This window comes from Rana temporaria, chromosome 1, assembly GCF_905171775.1.
Source record: "Rana temporaria chromosome 1, aRanTem1.1, whole genome shotgun sequence".
In the NCBI taxonomy this organism is placed as follows: domain Eukaryota; kingdom Metazoa; phylum Chordata; class Amphibia; order Anura; family Ranidae; genus Rana; species Rana temporaria.
In genome coordinates, this window is record NC_053489.1 from 612,774,683 (window position 1) to 612,791,934 (window position 17,252).

The 17,252-nt window shown below is 42.8% G+C and overlaps 1 protein-coding gene across 2 annotated transcripts in view; it reads left to right on the forward strand.

Moving 5' to 3' along the window:
* The first annotated feature begins 4,055 nt into the window (after positions 1 to 4,055).
* Positions 4,056 to 17,252, forward strand: part of FGFRL1 (fibroblast growth factor receptor like 1) — a 203,771-nt gene continuing 190,574 nt past the window's right edge. The window contains exons 1-2 of one of the 2 annotated variants that reach the window (XM_040335248.1): positions 4,056 to 4,288; positions 11,392 to 11,487. In XM_040335248.1, coding sequence (XP_040191182.1) covers positions 11,427 to 11,487 — 61 coding nt within the window. In that variant the 5' untranslated portion in view covers positions 4,056 to 4,288; positions 11,392 to 11,426. Of the gene's footprint in view, positions 4,289 to 8,932; positions 9,917 to 11,391; positions 11,488 to 17,252 lie in introns of those variants that run through there. The other variant, XM_040335249.1, reaches the window with a different exon arrangement.

The window sequence follows — 17,252 nt, forward strand, 5'->3', positions numbered from 1 at the left end:
CGTCGTTCCGAAATTTCCCGCCGTGCATTGCGCTAAATGACGTCGCTAGGACGTCATTTTTTTAATTTAGACGTGAGTTACGTCCATCCCTATTCACGGACGACTTAAGCAAAAAAATTTAAAAAATCAAATTTCGACGTGTGAACGACGGCCATACTTAACCTCTTCCCCACCGCGCCATAGACAAAAGACGTCTACAGCGCGGTGGAGTTATTCTGGGAGGACGTCCCTGGGACGTCCTCCCAGAATCCTTCACTCGCGCGCCCCCTGGGGCGCGCTCCCGGAATCATCTGTGAGCGCCGGGTCTAGAAGACCCGGCGCATCACAGATCGCGGTAAATCGCCGCTGATAGCGGCGGTTTACCACGTGATCGCTCCGTCGCTTCCTCCCTCTCCTCTCTGTACCGATCGGTACAGTGTGAGAGGAGAGGGGCGAGAGCGGAAGCAGCAGCAGCTGCTGTGGCTGGATCTGTGACTGCATTTGTCACAGTTCCAGCCATCCTTCCCTGCGCAATACTCTGCAATAAAAATCAATACTCTTAAATAACCCCCCATACTCTGCAATACCCCCATACCCCCCATACTCTGCAATAACCCCCCAATACTCTGCAATAACCCCCCCATACTCTGCAATAGCCCCCCATACTCTGCAATAGCCCCCCCATACTCTGCAATAGCCCCCCCATACGCTGCAATACCCCCAATACTCCGCAATACCCCCAATACTCCGCAATACCCGCTAATATGACAGAAACAAGATTTTATTTTTATTTTTTTACAGAATTGTCAGTGTTTTTTCTATTTTAGCGCAAAAAATAAAAAACCCAGAGGTGATCAAATACCACCAAAAGAAAGCTCTATTTGTGGGGAAAAAAGGACAAAAATTTCAGATGGGCACAATGTTGTATGACTGAGTAATTGTCATTCAAATTGTGAGACCACCGAAAGCTGAAAATTGGTCTGGTTAGGAAGGGGGTTTAAGTGCCCAGTGGTCAAGAGGTTAACATGGCAAAATACCAGCTTTAACTATACGCCGGAAAAAAACGACTACAGACGACGTTAGAAAATGCGACGGCCGCGCGTACGTTCGTGCATCATCGTAAATCGCTGATTTGCATACCCGACGCGGAAAACGACGCGAAAATCCACCCAGCGGGCGCCAAAGTATTGCATCTAAGATCCGAAGGCGTACGAAGCCGTACACCTCTCGGATCTTACCCAGATGCCGTTGTATCTTGGTTTAAGGATTCAAACTAAAGATACGACGCGGGAAATTTGAAAGTACGCCGGCGTATCAGTAGATACGCCGGCGTACTCTCACTGTGGATCTGCCCCATAGACTGTGCATAGTAGCACTTCTAGTGCCCTGTATGTTGGGTGCAATTCTCAGTATCTGTTGGTGTCAGTAGGGCAGTGGATGGTGTCAGTGTTTTTTTTTTTTTTCATTATTTTTTTAATTCATTTTTGCAATATTTTGTATTCATTTTTAAGGAGCCTCGTTTTGGGGCTTTGGTGAAATATCAAGAGTCTACGCTAAACAGACCCCTGATGTCTCATTTTTGAGGCAGAGAAAAATGCTGAGGACAAATATGGAAAAGACACACATAGCAGAGACGAAAGAGCTGCACACCCCGAAAGTAATACAGAAATGGAAAGTTTCCCCAGTGGGGCTTTGGACAGCAATGTAGCAAGATCAGAAATTCGAATAAAAAGAATTGTTTATTGGAAGAATAATCCAGTAGCATGAATAGAATACAGTAGAATGAATCTGGTCCAATGATACAGTATATGTACAGTACAAATACAATTTAATGCAATAAAAGAACACAATTGTGCACATTGGGGCTCGCACACCCCATAGCCTATGTTATGTAACGATGTGCACAATTGTGTTCTTTTATTGCATTAAATTGTATTTGTACTGTACATATACTGTATCATTGGACCAGATTCATTCTACTGTATTCTATTCATGCTACCGGATTATTCTTCCAATAAATAATTATTTTTATTTGAATTTCTGATCTTGCTACATTGCTGTCCAAAGCCCCACTGGGGAAACTTTCCATTTTTGTAGAAGCTGAGGACAGAGATTCCGGGTCCCTTTCTCTACAGCAGTGGCGACTTGTGCTCAATTTTCAGCACTTATGTATCACAGCCAATCAGGTCTCAGGACCCACTTCCTGATTGGTCGGGAGGAGAAATAGGAAGACATTAGCAAATATTAATTTGCTAATTTCACACAACTGGATGTAATGTGTGCTCTGTGCTGGGTTTCATGCAGTGTGTGCTCTGTGCTGGGTATCATGCAGTGTGTGCTCTGTGCTGGGTATCATGCAGTGTGCGCTCTGTGCTGGGTTTCATGCAGTGTGTGCTCTGTGCTGGGTATCATGCAGTGTGCGCTCTGTGCTGGGTATCATGCAGTGTGCGCTCTGTGCTGGGTTTCATGCAGTGTGTGCTCTGTGCTGGGTATCATGCAGTGTGCGCTCTGTGCTGGGTATCATGCAGTGTGTGCTCTGTGCAGTGTGTCATGCAGGGTGTACTCTGTGCAGTGTGTCGTGCAGGGTGTACTCTGTGCTGGGTGTCATGCAGGGTGTGCTCTGTGCTGGGTGTCATGCAGTGTGCTCTGTGTTGGGTGTCATGCAGTGTGTGTTCTATGCTGGGTGTCATGCAGGGTGTGCTCTGTGCTGGGTGTCATGCAGGGTGTGCTCTGTGCTGGGTGTCATGCAGGGTGTGCTCTGTGCTGGGTGTCATGCAGTGTGCTCTGTGCTGGGTGTCATGCAGTGTGCTCTGTGCTGGGTGTCATGCAGTGTGTGCGCTGTGCTGGGTTTCATGCAATGTGTGTTCTATGCTGGGTGTCATGCAGTGTGCTCTGTGCTGGGTGTCATGTAGTGTGTTTTGGGTGTCATGCAGTGTGTGCTCTGTGCTGGGTGTCATGTAGTGTGTGCTGGGTGTCATGCAGTGTGTGCTTTGTGCTAGGTGTTATGCAGGGTGTGCTCTGTGCTGGGTGTCATGCAGGGTGTGCTCTGTGCTGGGTGTCATGCAATGTGTGCTCTGTGCTGGGTGTCATGCAGGGTGTGCTCTGTGCTGGGTGTCATGCAGTGTGTGCTCTGTGCTGAGTGTCATGTAGTGATGGGCACAGTGGTGATAATTGATGGCACAGTGGTGGCAATTGATGGCACAGTGGCTGCGTTTGATGGCATGGCACAGTGGCAACAATTGATGGGCACAGTGATGATAATTAATGGCACAGTGGTGGCAATTGATGGCACAGTGACTGCGTTTGATGGCACAGTGGTGACAATCGATGGCACAGTGGTGACAATTGATGGCACAGTGGCTGAGTTTGATGGCACAGTGGCGACAATTGATGGCACAGTGGTGACAATTGATGGCATGCCACAGTGGCGACAATTGATAACATGGCACAGTGACGACAATTGCTGGGCACAATGGCTGCGTTTGATGGACACAGTGGCGACAATTGATAAGCACAGTGGCGACAATTGCTGGGCACAGTGGCTGCATTTGATGGGCACAGTGGCGACAATTGATGGGCACAGCGGCTACGTTTGATGGGCACAGTAATGGCAATTGATGGGCACAGTGGCTGCGTTTTATGGGCACAGTGAGGCTGCAATTGATGATTTTTTTTTCGTTTGTTTGCACCCCCCAAAAATTTTGAGCACCAGCCGCCACTGGCTGGGTGTCATGCAATGTATTCTCTGTGCTGGGTGTCATGTAGTGTGCTCTGTGCTGGGTGTCATGCAGGGTGTGCTCTGTGCTGGGTGTCATGCAGGGTGTGCTCTGTGCTGGGTGTCATGCAGGGTGTGCTCTGTGCTGTGTATACAGTAGACCGTACAGAGTTCCTCCTGCGCCCCCCCAGCACTCGGACTCTCCGCTCTCCTCCACCTTCACAGCGCAACAGCTGCAGCTCTTCAAGAGTTAAATCCCTCTCCTGCCGTTATAGGCTGGGAGGGCAGAGCGCCGGGCCGCCATTGGCTGGAAGTTTGAGGTGGGCGGGTCTCCTGCTCTGCTCTGCGGTCCCTTCTATCACAAAGCCTGCGGGGAGTGCAGAGCGAGGCTGCCGCGGGGCTTCCCTGGATCTCATTGTGTGTCATCGCCCGGCCCCCTCCCCCCCCCCCACACACTCCGGGTACAGGGACATTACTGGAGGGTATGAGGGCAGCCTGAGGACCGAGAGACCCGGGACCGACATGGTGTGAGGAGGAGGAGGAGAGCCTGACCGGAGCACCGGACACCGAGCACCACCTGGGACCGGCCTGGAGGTACGCCCCCCCCCGCCCCCTCATCTACAGAATACAGGACCCCCATCTCCTCCATTCATTATACAGAATAGATAGATATACTGTATGTCCCATAGAAGACTCATCACCATTCATAGATCACATCCCAATATATCCCCCCATACTATTCATTATACCCCAATATACCCCCCCCCATACTATTCATTATACCCCAATATACCCCCCCATACTATTCATTATACCCCAATATACCCCCCCATACTATTCATTATACCCCAATATATCCCCCCATACTATTCTTTATACATCCCAATATACCCCCCCCCCCATACTATTCATTATACCCCAATATATCCCCCCCCATACTATTCATTATACCCCAATATATCCCCCCCCATACTATTCATTATACCCCAATATATCCCCCCATACTATTCTTTATACATCCCAATATCCCCCCCCCCCCATACTATTCATTATACCCCAATATCCCCCCCCCCCCATACTATTCATTATACCCCAATATACCCCCCCCATACTATTCATTATACCCCAATATATCCCCCCATACTATTCTTTATACATCCCAATATATCCCCCCCCATACTATTCATTATACCCCAATATACCCCCCCCCCATACTATTCTTTATACATCCCAATATATGCCCCCATACTATTCATTATACCCCAATATACCCCCCCCCCATACTATTCATTATATATCCCAATATACCCCCACCCCATACTATTTATTATACATCCCAATATACCCCCCCATACTATTCATTATATACCCCAATATATCCCCCCCATACTATTCATTATACCCCAATATATCCCCCCCCATACTATTCATTATATACCCCAATATATCCCCCCATACTATTCATTATATACCCCAATATATCCCCCCATACTATTCATTATATACCCCAATATATCCCCCCATACTATTCATTATACCCCAATATATCCCCCCCCCCCCCATACTATTCATTATATACCCCAATATATCCCCCCATACTATTCATTATATACCCCAATATATCCCCCCATACTATTCATTATACCCCAATATATCCCCCCCCATACTATTCATTATATACCCCAATATATCCCCCCCCATACTATTCTTAATATACCCCAATATATCCCCCCCCCCCATACTATTCATTATACATCCCATAATACAATCCATACCTAAATACCATTTATTACACATCCAATAATACAATTTATTATACATCCCATAATACACCCAATAATAATAATACATCCCATACACAGCCAATAATAACACATTCCATAATACAATTTATATCCAATAATACATACACTACACCACCAATAATACTATTCATTATATACCTAATTATATATTAATATTTAAAAAAAATATTTATCCAATAATACATCCCACACCACCTCCAATAATAGAACATCCAATAATAATACATGCAATAATACAAATGATTATACATCACATATACATGCAATAATACACCCAATAGTAATCTATACAGTAATAATACACACAATAGTACACACAATAATAATACATCTAATGCACATCCAATAATGCAGTTCAATATACATTCAGTAATACATTCTGGATACATAATACATCCAATAATAACAATGTATCCAATAGTAATACACACAATAATACTCCCAGTATACATCCAGGATTACAGAGCATTTCCTGTTGGGGTCACTGTGAGGAGTCCCATATGGATCATTATAAGACATCTCATATACAATATAATAACACATGTTCCTCACTCCTATCCTATTCTCCCATATACAGTATTCTGTACTCCTATCCTATTCTCCCATATACAGTATTCTGTACTCCTATCCTATTCTCCCATATACAGTATTCTGTACTCCTTCCTATTCTCCCATATGGACTGAGAAGCTGACCGTATCATCAAAGGCAGAATTTCCTCCCTGATATACCCAATATTACTGGATCAGATGATATACAGAACTCCCCTATACCTGTTTATTACTGGATCAAACTAAATCCAGAGTTCCCCCCGTACCTGATCATTATTAAATTAAGCCATATGGAGAATCCCCCCCCCCCCTCCTCCCCCACATACTTGCTTCCTGTATATATCGATCATTACTAGACCCCTCGAATACCTGTATATTACTAGATCAGGATAAAGTTGTAATTCCCCCTTTATTCCACTCATTACTGTATCAGGCCATATGGAGAATTCCCTCCTATACCTGTTTATTACTAGACCAAGCAGTATACAAAACTCCCCCTATACCTACTAAGTACTAGATCAGGATACACTCAGAATACCCCTCTATACCTGTGTATTACTAGACCAGACCTAATACAAAATCCCCCTTTTAGTTGTTTATTACTAAACCCAGAATCCCCCTATACATGTTTATTACTAAACCCAAAATCCCTTATACCTGTGTATTACTACATTCAGAATCCCCCTATACCTGTTCATTACTTAATTTGGAATTCCCCTATACCTGTTTATTACTTAATTCAGAATCCCCCTATACCTGTTTATTTCTAAATTCAGAATCCCCCTATACCTGTTTATTTCTAAATTCAGAATCCCCCTATACCTGTTTATTTCTAAATTCAGAATCTCCCTACACCTGTTTATTTCTAAATTCAGAATCTTCCTATACCTGTTTATTTCTAAATTCAGAACCCCCCTGTATCTGTTTATTACTAAATCCAGAATCCCTTATACCTGTTTATTTCTAAATTCCCCCCCCCCCCCCGTATACCTGTTTATAAATATTCACTCACTGCATCTCATGCCAAGCTCCTGTTCTGGTATAAAGCTCATTGTAACATGTTCACGTCCTGTCCCTGATTTCCGGAATTGTTGTCCTTGTGAATGTATGTCCCTTTAAAGATCCCTAATTTTCCACCTCCAGGTTGTATTCAGCCTCTACTATGTATTGATGTTATTTTAGATTATTAGGATTGTTTCAGATGCAAATACCACCTTAATATTACCCTGTTTACTAAACATGAGACGATGGGGTGGTGGAGGTGTACCACCTAACCCTGGAAATGGTTTAAAACTATGTAGAATGTGTGTGAAATGTGTACACTCATATTCACCTATATACTGAATAATGACTACCTACTACGTGTATGGGCACCAACCAGGACCATGTGTATGGGCACCAACCAGGACCATGTGTATGGGCACCAACCAGGACCACGTGTATGGGCACCAACCAGGACCACGTGTATGGGCACCAACCAGGTACACATGTATGGGCACCAACCAGGACCACGTGTATGGGCACCAACCAGGACCACGTGTATGGGCACCAACCAGGACCAAGTGTATGGGCACCAACCAGGACCAAGTGTATGGGCACCAACCAGGACCACATGTATGGGCACCAACCAGGACCATCACCACCTAGAGCATTGTAACACCTCGTCCAATACATTTCATTACATTTGGATTCTGATATCCCTTGATTGTCTTCTACAACCCTTAATGATGTCAGATGCCATGCATTGGTTAAGCAAATATGACTTACATATGTTTTACTATATCCAACCCTTGGGCCACGGAATCCATAAGCCGAGGCTAATGACATTATTAACCAAACAATGTAGGCCATCATCATCGTCATCATCGCCTGAAATACATTCTATATTAATCACAAGGATTGTGTCAGAAACATTATATATTCATTATGGGAACAGTCTCAAGAGTTTCCAAAGGAAAAGCATAATGTGTTAGTTCTGTAATAATTGACTGGACACCCACCGGCTACATATGTGTATGACATGGGAATAATGTAGATTGGTCGGTTGGTGTTGTGAACTTCAAATTAATAATGTAAGGTGATTGGCACACTGGGCAGGTGTTTATAGAATACAGATAATGTTCCTCCTGAATTGGTTGGAATTATTGGTATTGGCCGTGTTTCGTATTTTTGGTTCCTTGCCAGAATTAGGTGCAAGGTTGAAGTTTCTCCTCTACCCAGATCATGGTGTATCTAGTAGTAGTAGTTCATATTGTCAGTGTTTCATATTTTTGGTTCCTTGCCGGAAATTGGTGTAAGGTTGAAGGTTCTCCTCCACCCAGATCATGGTGTATCTAGTAGTAGTAGTTCATATTGCCAGTGTTTCATATTTTTGGTTCCTTACCGGAAATTGGTGCAAGGTTGAAGGTTCTCCTCTATACAGCTCATGGTATCTAGTAGTAGTTCATATTGTCAGTGTTTCATATTTTTGGTTCCTTGCCAGAAATAGATGCAAGGTTGAAGGTTCTCCTCTATACAGCTCATGGTATATCTAGTAGTAGTTCATATTGCCAGTGTTTCATATTTTTGGTTCCTTCCCAGAAATTGGTGCAAGGTTGAAGGTTCTCCTCTATACAGCTCATGGTGTATCTAGTAGTAGTTTGTCACTTTCAGCCTTACTTGTTCTATAATGTGGAAGACTTTGCGTATCTTCTCCAAGCCCCTTCTTCACTTCTAACGAGTCGGGTATTGTCCTTCAAAAAGTCCAATCGAAGGTGAATCACTTCCGCTAGATTTGGCATAATTTGATTAATTAGTTATAGTTATGAATTTTTTTTTTTTTTTTTTTCGTGAGGAAATTTCAGAAACAGGTAGCATGTGCGGAATGTATTTGAGAATGTGTTTTCTACTCGATATGTTGTGATTGTCTCCTAATGAGTTACTTCCTGCCTCGGGTGATCAGATCCAAGTCTTCGAACCAAAACTTTCTTGGAAGTTCTAAGTCAGTTTTCAACTCTGCTGACCTTCGGAAACAGCTATGCTTTGCACCGGCTGATCGTAACTCTTTTGCTTTCCTTTCGTACTGTCAAGTGTATTTACCAGAAGGTGCCGAGGAAGATGTTTAAAGACGAGGAAGACCTTTAAAGGCTCATTCATGGCAATGATCAATATTCTTTTCACTAGAAGCTTAAACTAACGAGGGTCAATCGTTTGCTTTGGAACATCTGGATATTTTGACTTAGCGAAATGGAAGAACATCCAAGAGCCCGATAGAGAAGCAGGGGACAGTGTAGCATTCATAAACGCTCCTTAGTCAATGTGTGTTACTGTAGCCCCACTGTGCTCGGTCAATACGGCTTTTCATAGGGGGCTATCAATGTGACTATACTGTATGGGAAGCATAGAGCACGTGGGGGCTATTTTCTGCTTTTTCTTTTCGCTCGAGCCGACGTGGATTTGTCCTATTAACCTTTTTGAAGACCAGCGGAGAGTTCACGAAAGGCAGTTTGCAGGGGCCCTTCCCGTCTGATGCACGACTGAGAGGCCCCCACTGGAAATTTGTATGCCAAAATACAAGGTGTAATTATTTAACGCGCTGGATTCAATGCGAGGATTGTTGTGTATCCCCAGGGTAGACAGCCTTTACAAGAGCCAGGAATTCAGACAACTGTTTAGAGAGTGAGAGTGAGCCCAGTGTATATGCGGCTGCAATTAATGCACACCTTTGGGCTGTTTTGCGGAGCATTTGTAAATCCCGACGGCCTTTGACATCTATTTTGTACAGTTAATTGGTGGCAACGACACTTTGTCCCGAGTGTCACGGGAAGGAGTGGGCAAGCGAAACAACCTTGGAGAGAGGATTACATGCCAAAGCACTATCTGACTAATGGTAGGGACGAGGGGTTCGGTACTAAAGGGTGTACAATTTTGAAGAGCAACCTTTAATTCCTAGTCGGAGTATGTTAAGAAATTTAGAAATTATCATTTATTTTTTATTTATTTTTTATCTTGGGCAAGTGAAAGAACCTGTTTCTTGCAGACAAGATTACGTAACAAAGCAGTATCCGACTGATGGTGGGGGAAGATGGGGGGGTTTATATACTAAAGGGTGCTCATTTTCAAGATCTGTCTTTAAGGTTCACACTTGTCCATCTTTTTCATGTTTTTAGTACACTTTTTTGATTATATTTTATGCTTTTTTTTCATATGTTTTTAGTACACGTTTTTTGATTTTATGCCTTTTTCATGTGTTTTTAGTACACTTTTTTTTGATTAGATTTTATGCCTTTTTCATGTTTTTTGGTAGACTTTGATGTTTTCTAATGCCTTTTTTATGCTTTCTGCATTTTACGTTTTGCCCAATAACAAGCAATATCTCTTGTGTGTCTTGAGAGGGAACCCTGTTGTAGCAAAAGAGGGTCAAAAATGCTTCTTAAATGGATGTATATGCACCTTTGGTGTGATTCTTTTAAGTTCTCAGGGGCAAAAATTGCACCAATTCGCACCAGAAGGACGAGTGAAATTTGCATAGGTGTGAACAGGCACCATAGGAAAATATAGGATTCCTCTTGTCCTGCAATAAAAAAATTGCACCGATGTGAATGGGGCTTTAGCATCAAGACTGCTACAGAAAAAATAAATAAATTATTTTCTCTGTTTATTCGGTCACCTGTTAGCCTGTTTAAAATACATTCAATGATTTGGCATAAAACAATAAAATTATGAAGAAATTGGAATTTATTGGATATGTTTTATAACAGAAAGTAGAAAATAATTTTCTGTCTTTTAGTGTATATATAATAAAAAATGTAAACACAGTGGTGGTCAAATACCACCAAATGAAAGCTCTATTTGTGTAAAAAAATGATAGGAGTACAGTGTTGGATGACCACGTAATTTCCAGTTAAATTAGCGCAACGCTGAGTAGCAAAAATGCCCTTGTCGTGAAGGGGGGTTAAACCTCCCCGGAGCTCAAGTGGTTAAGAGAGAGAGAGAGGGGGAGAGAGAGAGAGGGGGAGAGCACATGTGAGTTCTGTTTTTGTATATTTCATACAACACAATATATGCAAAGTGCAGGGACTGGCAGCAACCAATCAGATTTGAGCTTTTATCAGTTATGTGCTGTCGGCCAGTGTAAGGTGATAGCTGATTGGTTGCTCAATGATTTAATGTTTGTTTCTTGCTGCATTCAGTGAGCTGACTTCAGTTTGTAGCCTGAAGAATTTTTGTGTTTTTTTGCTAAGATATACAGACCAGAATAATGTTTTTATTTTTTTCTAATTTAAAGCCATATTATTTTTTGCTCTTTGAAGATGGTCATAAAGAAGTATTGAATTCAGATGTTTTTTTTTCTTTGCCTTTTAGGTATTTATTGAAAGACATTAAACGGGTCCTTCGTGATGGAATTTCAGTTTGTCCTTCTTATTGTTGGAATAATTGCATTTTCAGACTCGGCAAGAGGTAAGCGTGTTAATTGTAAGCACATCCAGTACCGTCTCTTGTGGTTTGATGGTAAATACCAAACTGTGTTTGCTGTTTTTTTTTTACATTGAAGGTAAATAGATTTCCTTTTGAAACGTTTGTAGATTGGCTCATCTGCCTATTATTGCCCGGTGGCTCGTTAGGTTGGATAGAGCAGATGTGGTTTCAGTTTTTGTCTATCAAAGGGCTGATTTTTTTTTTTTTAGGATAAGAAGTTCAGATAATAAAGCAATTCCACTAATGGATGTATCTGAACGACCTCTTTAGAAGTTTAATCCTGGGCTTCTTTTGTCTTGTCTTAGGTAAAGCAAACAATCAATTGGGGCACTATCTCACAAGTGACAATTGTGACGGCTTCCAGGGTGTTGCACCTATTTTATCACTGGGGGGGGGGATAATGGCCTTCTGTAAACAAGAAGCCCAGCAGCTGTCTTTGGAGGTGGTTAGGCTATCTCGGTCGAAGCTTCCTTCTTAAATGGTTTATAGCTGTTAAGATGTAATCTGTACTATGGGGAAGCTGGAGTGAGTAAAATGCTGATGATCTGGAGATGTGGACTCCTTTGGTAGAACTTGCGGTTGGGCACTTGTTTAGGAAATTGCAGAGGAGTTCTTGACTGCTTGGTTGCACCTCGATAATATATGGCTGTAGTCATTTCCCAAGATGTTCCTGGCCACTGGATGGTTGGATGTGCTGTTAAGCAAATTTCTAATGTTATTTCAGGGCTGGACAAATCCCAGGAGAAAAGGTAGCCAGAAACCAGACACCTGGTTAACCTCTTGGCCCTGTGATTGGTGTCAGTGGGAGAACATGTTGTCTGGTGTTTAAAAATTACCTGTTGTCTCCTAGATTTTACAGAGTGGCCTTTGGATTCCAATTTGCCATACCCCCCTGTATGTTTTTTATTGTGCTATTGCCTTGCATAGTATGTGAGTTCAGTAACTGCTTAAAGCAGGGGTGTTTCTAAACTTTTTTCAGAGGGCCATGAAGTGAACATGCGCAAGGGCCGACCATTTTGCCTGACATTCTTTGAACCATTAAAATGAAATGCAAATTAACTAATACACTGCCCAACAAGAATTATCTTGCCTTTGTGGCTGTGTGTGGTGAAGAGTCTAAGGATGAGCTTGGGTGTGTTATTTGGAAATACCGTAATTATTGGCGTATAACGCGCACAGGCGTATAACACGCACCCTCACTTTAAGTGCGAAGTTTCAGGAAAAAACGTACATTTTAAATAAAGACCTGTTAAGCAAAATAAGGGTCAGTGCCCATCAATGTAGCCTCACAAATGCCATGAATGCAGCCTCACCATTGACATGAATGCAGCCTCACAAGTGGCAGATGAGGTTTAATGTTGATAAATGTAAAGTTATGCACTTAGGGACTAAGAATATGCATGCATCATACATACTAGGGGGAGTACAACTGGGGGGATCTGTAGTGGAGAAGGATCTGGGGGTTTTGGTAGATCATAAGCTCAATAATGGCATGCAATGCCAAGCTGCGGTTTCCAAAGCGAGCAAAGTCCTTTCTTGTATTAAGAGAGGTATGGACTCCAGAGACAGAGATATCATTTTGCCCCTGTACAAATCATTAGTAAGACCTCATCTGGAATATGCAGTTCAGTTTTGGGCCCCAGTTCTCAAAAAGGATATCGGAGAACTGGAGAAAGTGCAGAGAAGGGCAACCAAACTGATATGAGGCATTGAGAAGCTCAGCTATGAGAAAAGATTAGAAGAACTAAATGTATTCACTCTTGAGAAGAGAAGAATAAGGGGGGATATGATCCACATGTACAAATATATAAGAGGTCCATACAGTGTACTTGGTGTTGAGTTATTCACTTTATGGTCAACACTGAGGACAAGGGGGCACTCTTTACGTCTAGAGGAAAAGAGATTTCATCTCCAAATACGGAAAGGTTTCTTCACAGTAAGAGCTGTGAAAATGTGGAACAGACTCCCTCCAGAGGTGGTTCTGGCCAGCTCAGTAGATTGCTTTAAGAAAGGTCTGGATTCTTTCCTAAATGTACATAATATAACTGAGTACTAAGATAGGTAAAGTTGATCCAGGGTAATTCCGATTGCCTCATGGGGGATCAGGAAGGAATTTTTTCCCCTGCTGTAGCAAATTGGATCATGCTCTGCTGGAGTTTTTCGCCTTCCTCTGGAGCAACTGTGGGTATGGAGTTGGATGTATGGGATTGTACTGTGTTTTTTATTTTGTTTGTTTATTTTTTTGTGGTTGAACTGGATCGACTTGTGTCTTTCTTCAACCTGACTAACTATGTAACTATGTAACAAGTGCCATGAATGCAGCCTCACCATTGACATGAATGCAGCCTCACCATTGACATTTATGCAGCCTCACCTTTGCCACCAGTGCAGCCTAATCCATGCCCATCTGCAGCCTCGTAGGGGAAAGGGAGGGGGGCGGGACGAGCGCCAACAGATTACATACAGGAGAATCCCCTGTTTACTCAGCGGCCCCTTTATCCCACCTTCTATGATAGACAGAACAGTCATCCAATACCAGCCTCCCCCCTTGCCCCTACCTGGGGACACCCATGAGTCTGGCTGAGCAGAAATACAAATGATTTGGCAATTAAACATCTCCTATAAGCTGTCCATGCACTATTCAATCTGATTGTACAAGCTCCTTTAGATCTACCATCAGCTATGTAGTGGAAGGACTGATTGGATACAAGTTGAATGGATAGATTAGGATTGTCCTTGGTAAACCTTAAATCGTTTGTACAAAGATTGTACAGTCTAAATGTATAGTGTATGGGCAGCTATATGTGTGTATTTACCTCATAGTCTGGAGTTCAACCTTAAAGGGGCCTTAGATGATGATTTTGCTTGGCTATGTAAATCTTATGACCATTGAATGCAAGGGTTATATATTATCTTTCTGCCAAATTCTAAAGAATATCTTGGCGTTAAAGAAATGCGTACTGAGCATATGATGACTAAATGTATTGCCTTTAGGAAAAAGCACTTAAAAAAACATTTGTAAACGTTGAGGCAGATGAAAGTAAAAGCCAGTCTTGACTTTTTCCCATAAAAGTCCGTCTTGGCCCCACCACTTTACACTTCACTGCCTCCATTGGTGCTCCATGGTGCTTTTAGTTACCTTCATGGACTATCATTGGAAGGAAGTGGGATCCTTGCTGTGCCAATACTGAGCAGGGACTCCTACTTTATCTGAATTCTTGCACATGCGCATGACTGTAAGCAAGAAGGAAACAACATAAACGGCATGCTTTATTTTTGGATTTCTTTCTGAACGGGCTTTAGGTTATGATCTGCAGTTCATTTCAATGCAAACAGCGCTGAGCAGATTTGTGCCCCCCCCCCCCCCCCCACACAACCTGCTCACAATATTTGCCTTGCCAGTGCAATGTCCTGAAGTGTGAAAATCCACAGATTGTCAGAGCTGAAGAAGACAGAGAGGAAAAGAAAAAATCTCACATCTGGCTCAGGTTCAGTGTTGTGTTTTGGTCCTGAAAATTGCTGCATAATTTGTTGCTCGTTTCCTGATCTGCGAACTTTCAGTGGTGGCGTTTTTTTTTTTTTTGCTGGAATTTGTATTAAATGCTTTTAACTGGTATAAATCCCCAAAGCGCTCTGGCTGGTGCACTTTGGCGTCTCATGCAGCAGGTGTAAGCTGCCTCTGGTGCTGCAGCTGTCTTTAGACTACTGCTCTCATCATCCCTAGGTATGAGGGAACCTGGTCATAGCCCGGCTTCTCTAGCAGTGCGGAATTAGAAGGAAGAGGATGGGATAGGTTAACAGTTTCTGGAGGCGATCGCAATGTTTGGAAAGCAAGTGCTGAGCTGAGAAAAGGAAATTTACATTTTTTTTTTTTATCTTTTATTGCAATTTAAGGAAAACAAAAGTCTTCTTTGATATATACACTATATTACCAAAAGTATTGGGACGCCTGCCCTTACACGCACATTACATTTAATGGCACCCCAGTCTTAGTCTGTAGGGTTCAATATTGAGTTGACTCACCCTTTGTAGTTTGGGGATGTCCCCTTCCTGTTCCAACATGACTGCACACCAGTGCACAAAGCAAGGTCCATAAGACATGAATGAGCGAGTTTGGGGTGGAGGAACTTGACTGGCCTACACAGAGTCCTAACTTTAACCTAATAGAACACCTTTGGGATAAATTAGAGCTGAGACTGTGAGCAAGGCCTTCTCCTCCAACATCAGTGCCTGACCTCTCAAATGCACTTCTGGAAGAATGGTCAAACATTGCCATAGACGGATGTTGGCTCAAACTTGTCTTGCATACACACGGTTGCACAAATGTTGTTGGAAATTCCGAACGTCAAGAACGCGGTGACGTACAACACGTACAACGGCACTATTAAAGGGATGTTCAATAGCAGTCGTGTTAGTAGAAGTTTGGTGAGAGACGATTCGCACTTTTCAGCATCGTGCTTTTCAGTCCGTTACAGCGTGACGAATGTGCGATCTCCATTACGGAACGCTAGTTTTACCAGACCGAGCGCTTCCGTCTCGTACTTGTATTAGAGCATGTGTGGAATTTTGTGCGTTGGAATTGTCCACACGGAATTTACGAGAACGGATTTTGTTGTCGTAAAATTTGAGAACCAGCTCTCAAATTGTTGTTGTCGGAAATTCCGACAACAAATGCTCGATGGAGCCTACACATGGTCGGAATTTCCGACCAAAAGCTGCCAATAAAGTTTATGTGTGTGTAAAGGCAGATGTCCCAATACTTTTGACAATATAGTATGTGTGTATATATTTATTAACATTTAAATAATATAATTTCTATAATATAAGCTGTAGATATCAATACAATTTATGATCCCATAGAGAATTTTTTTTCTCTAATGCCCCGTACACACCATCACTTTATGTGATGAAAAAAAATTAAGTTTTTAAAAACGTCACTTTAATTGACCGTGTGTGGGGGAAAACGTCGTTTTATGTCTTCTAAAAAACGACCAAAAAAAATTGAAGCATGCTTCAATTTTATGTGTCGTTTTTCAAAACGTCAACTTTTACTTCACAGAAATTGACCGTGTGTAGCAAAAAACGTCGTTTAAAACGAAATTTTTTCACCCGCGCATGCCCAGAAGCTACTTATGAAGCGAGCTTCAATGGAAAAACGTGGTGGAACGTAACCTCGCTTTGCTAGAACATTGTGAGAAAAACGATGGTGTGTAGGCAACTTCGTCTTTGAAAATTGAAGTTTCAAAAACGTCATATTTTACTTTACAGAAAATGTCGTTTTTTTTCATCACATAAAGTGATGGTGTGTACGGGGCATTAGTTTGGCTTGATTCCTGTGCAGGTCCTGAGCTCGTCGTATTAGCATTGCCTCATGGGAACGCGCAGCGACTAATCCTGCGAGTACCAGGTACAGAATTGGGAGGAACGACAAAAGAGCTTTTGTCCTTTAGCTGGAACATATGTACCTTCCAATGTATCCCCGCTCAGTCTTGTTTAATTTTCCCTCACACGTTTTTTTTTTTGCGTCCAGAATGTTTTGGAGGCACGTGTGAAATAGTTTGTTGCGGTGACTCCCTGTGCCGGCGCGGAGGGGAGCTGTAAGGTTGCGAGGAGAGAGAAAACGGAGCAGCGTTGTTTTGTGGCAGCAGCTAGACACAACATTGTGAGGGGACGCAGCTACACCCGGGGGCCTTGGTAGACACAACGTCCACCGCAGCCCATTCCTGGCGTTGTATTGCCCCCCGTAC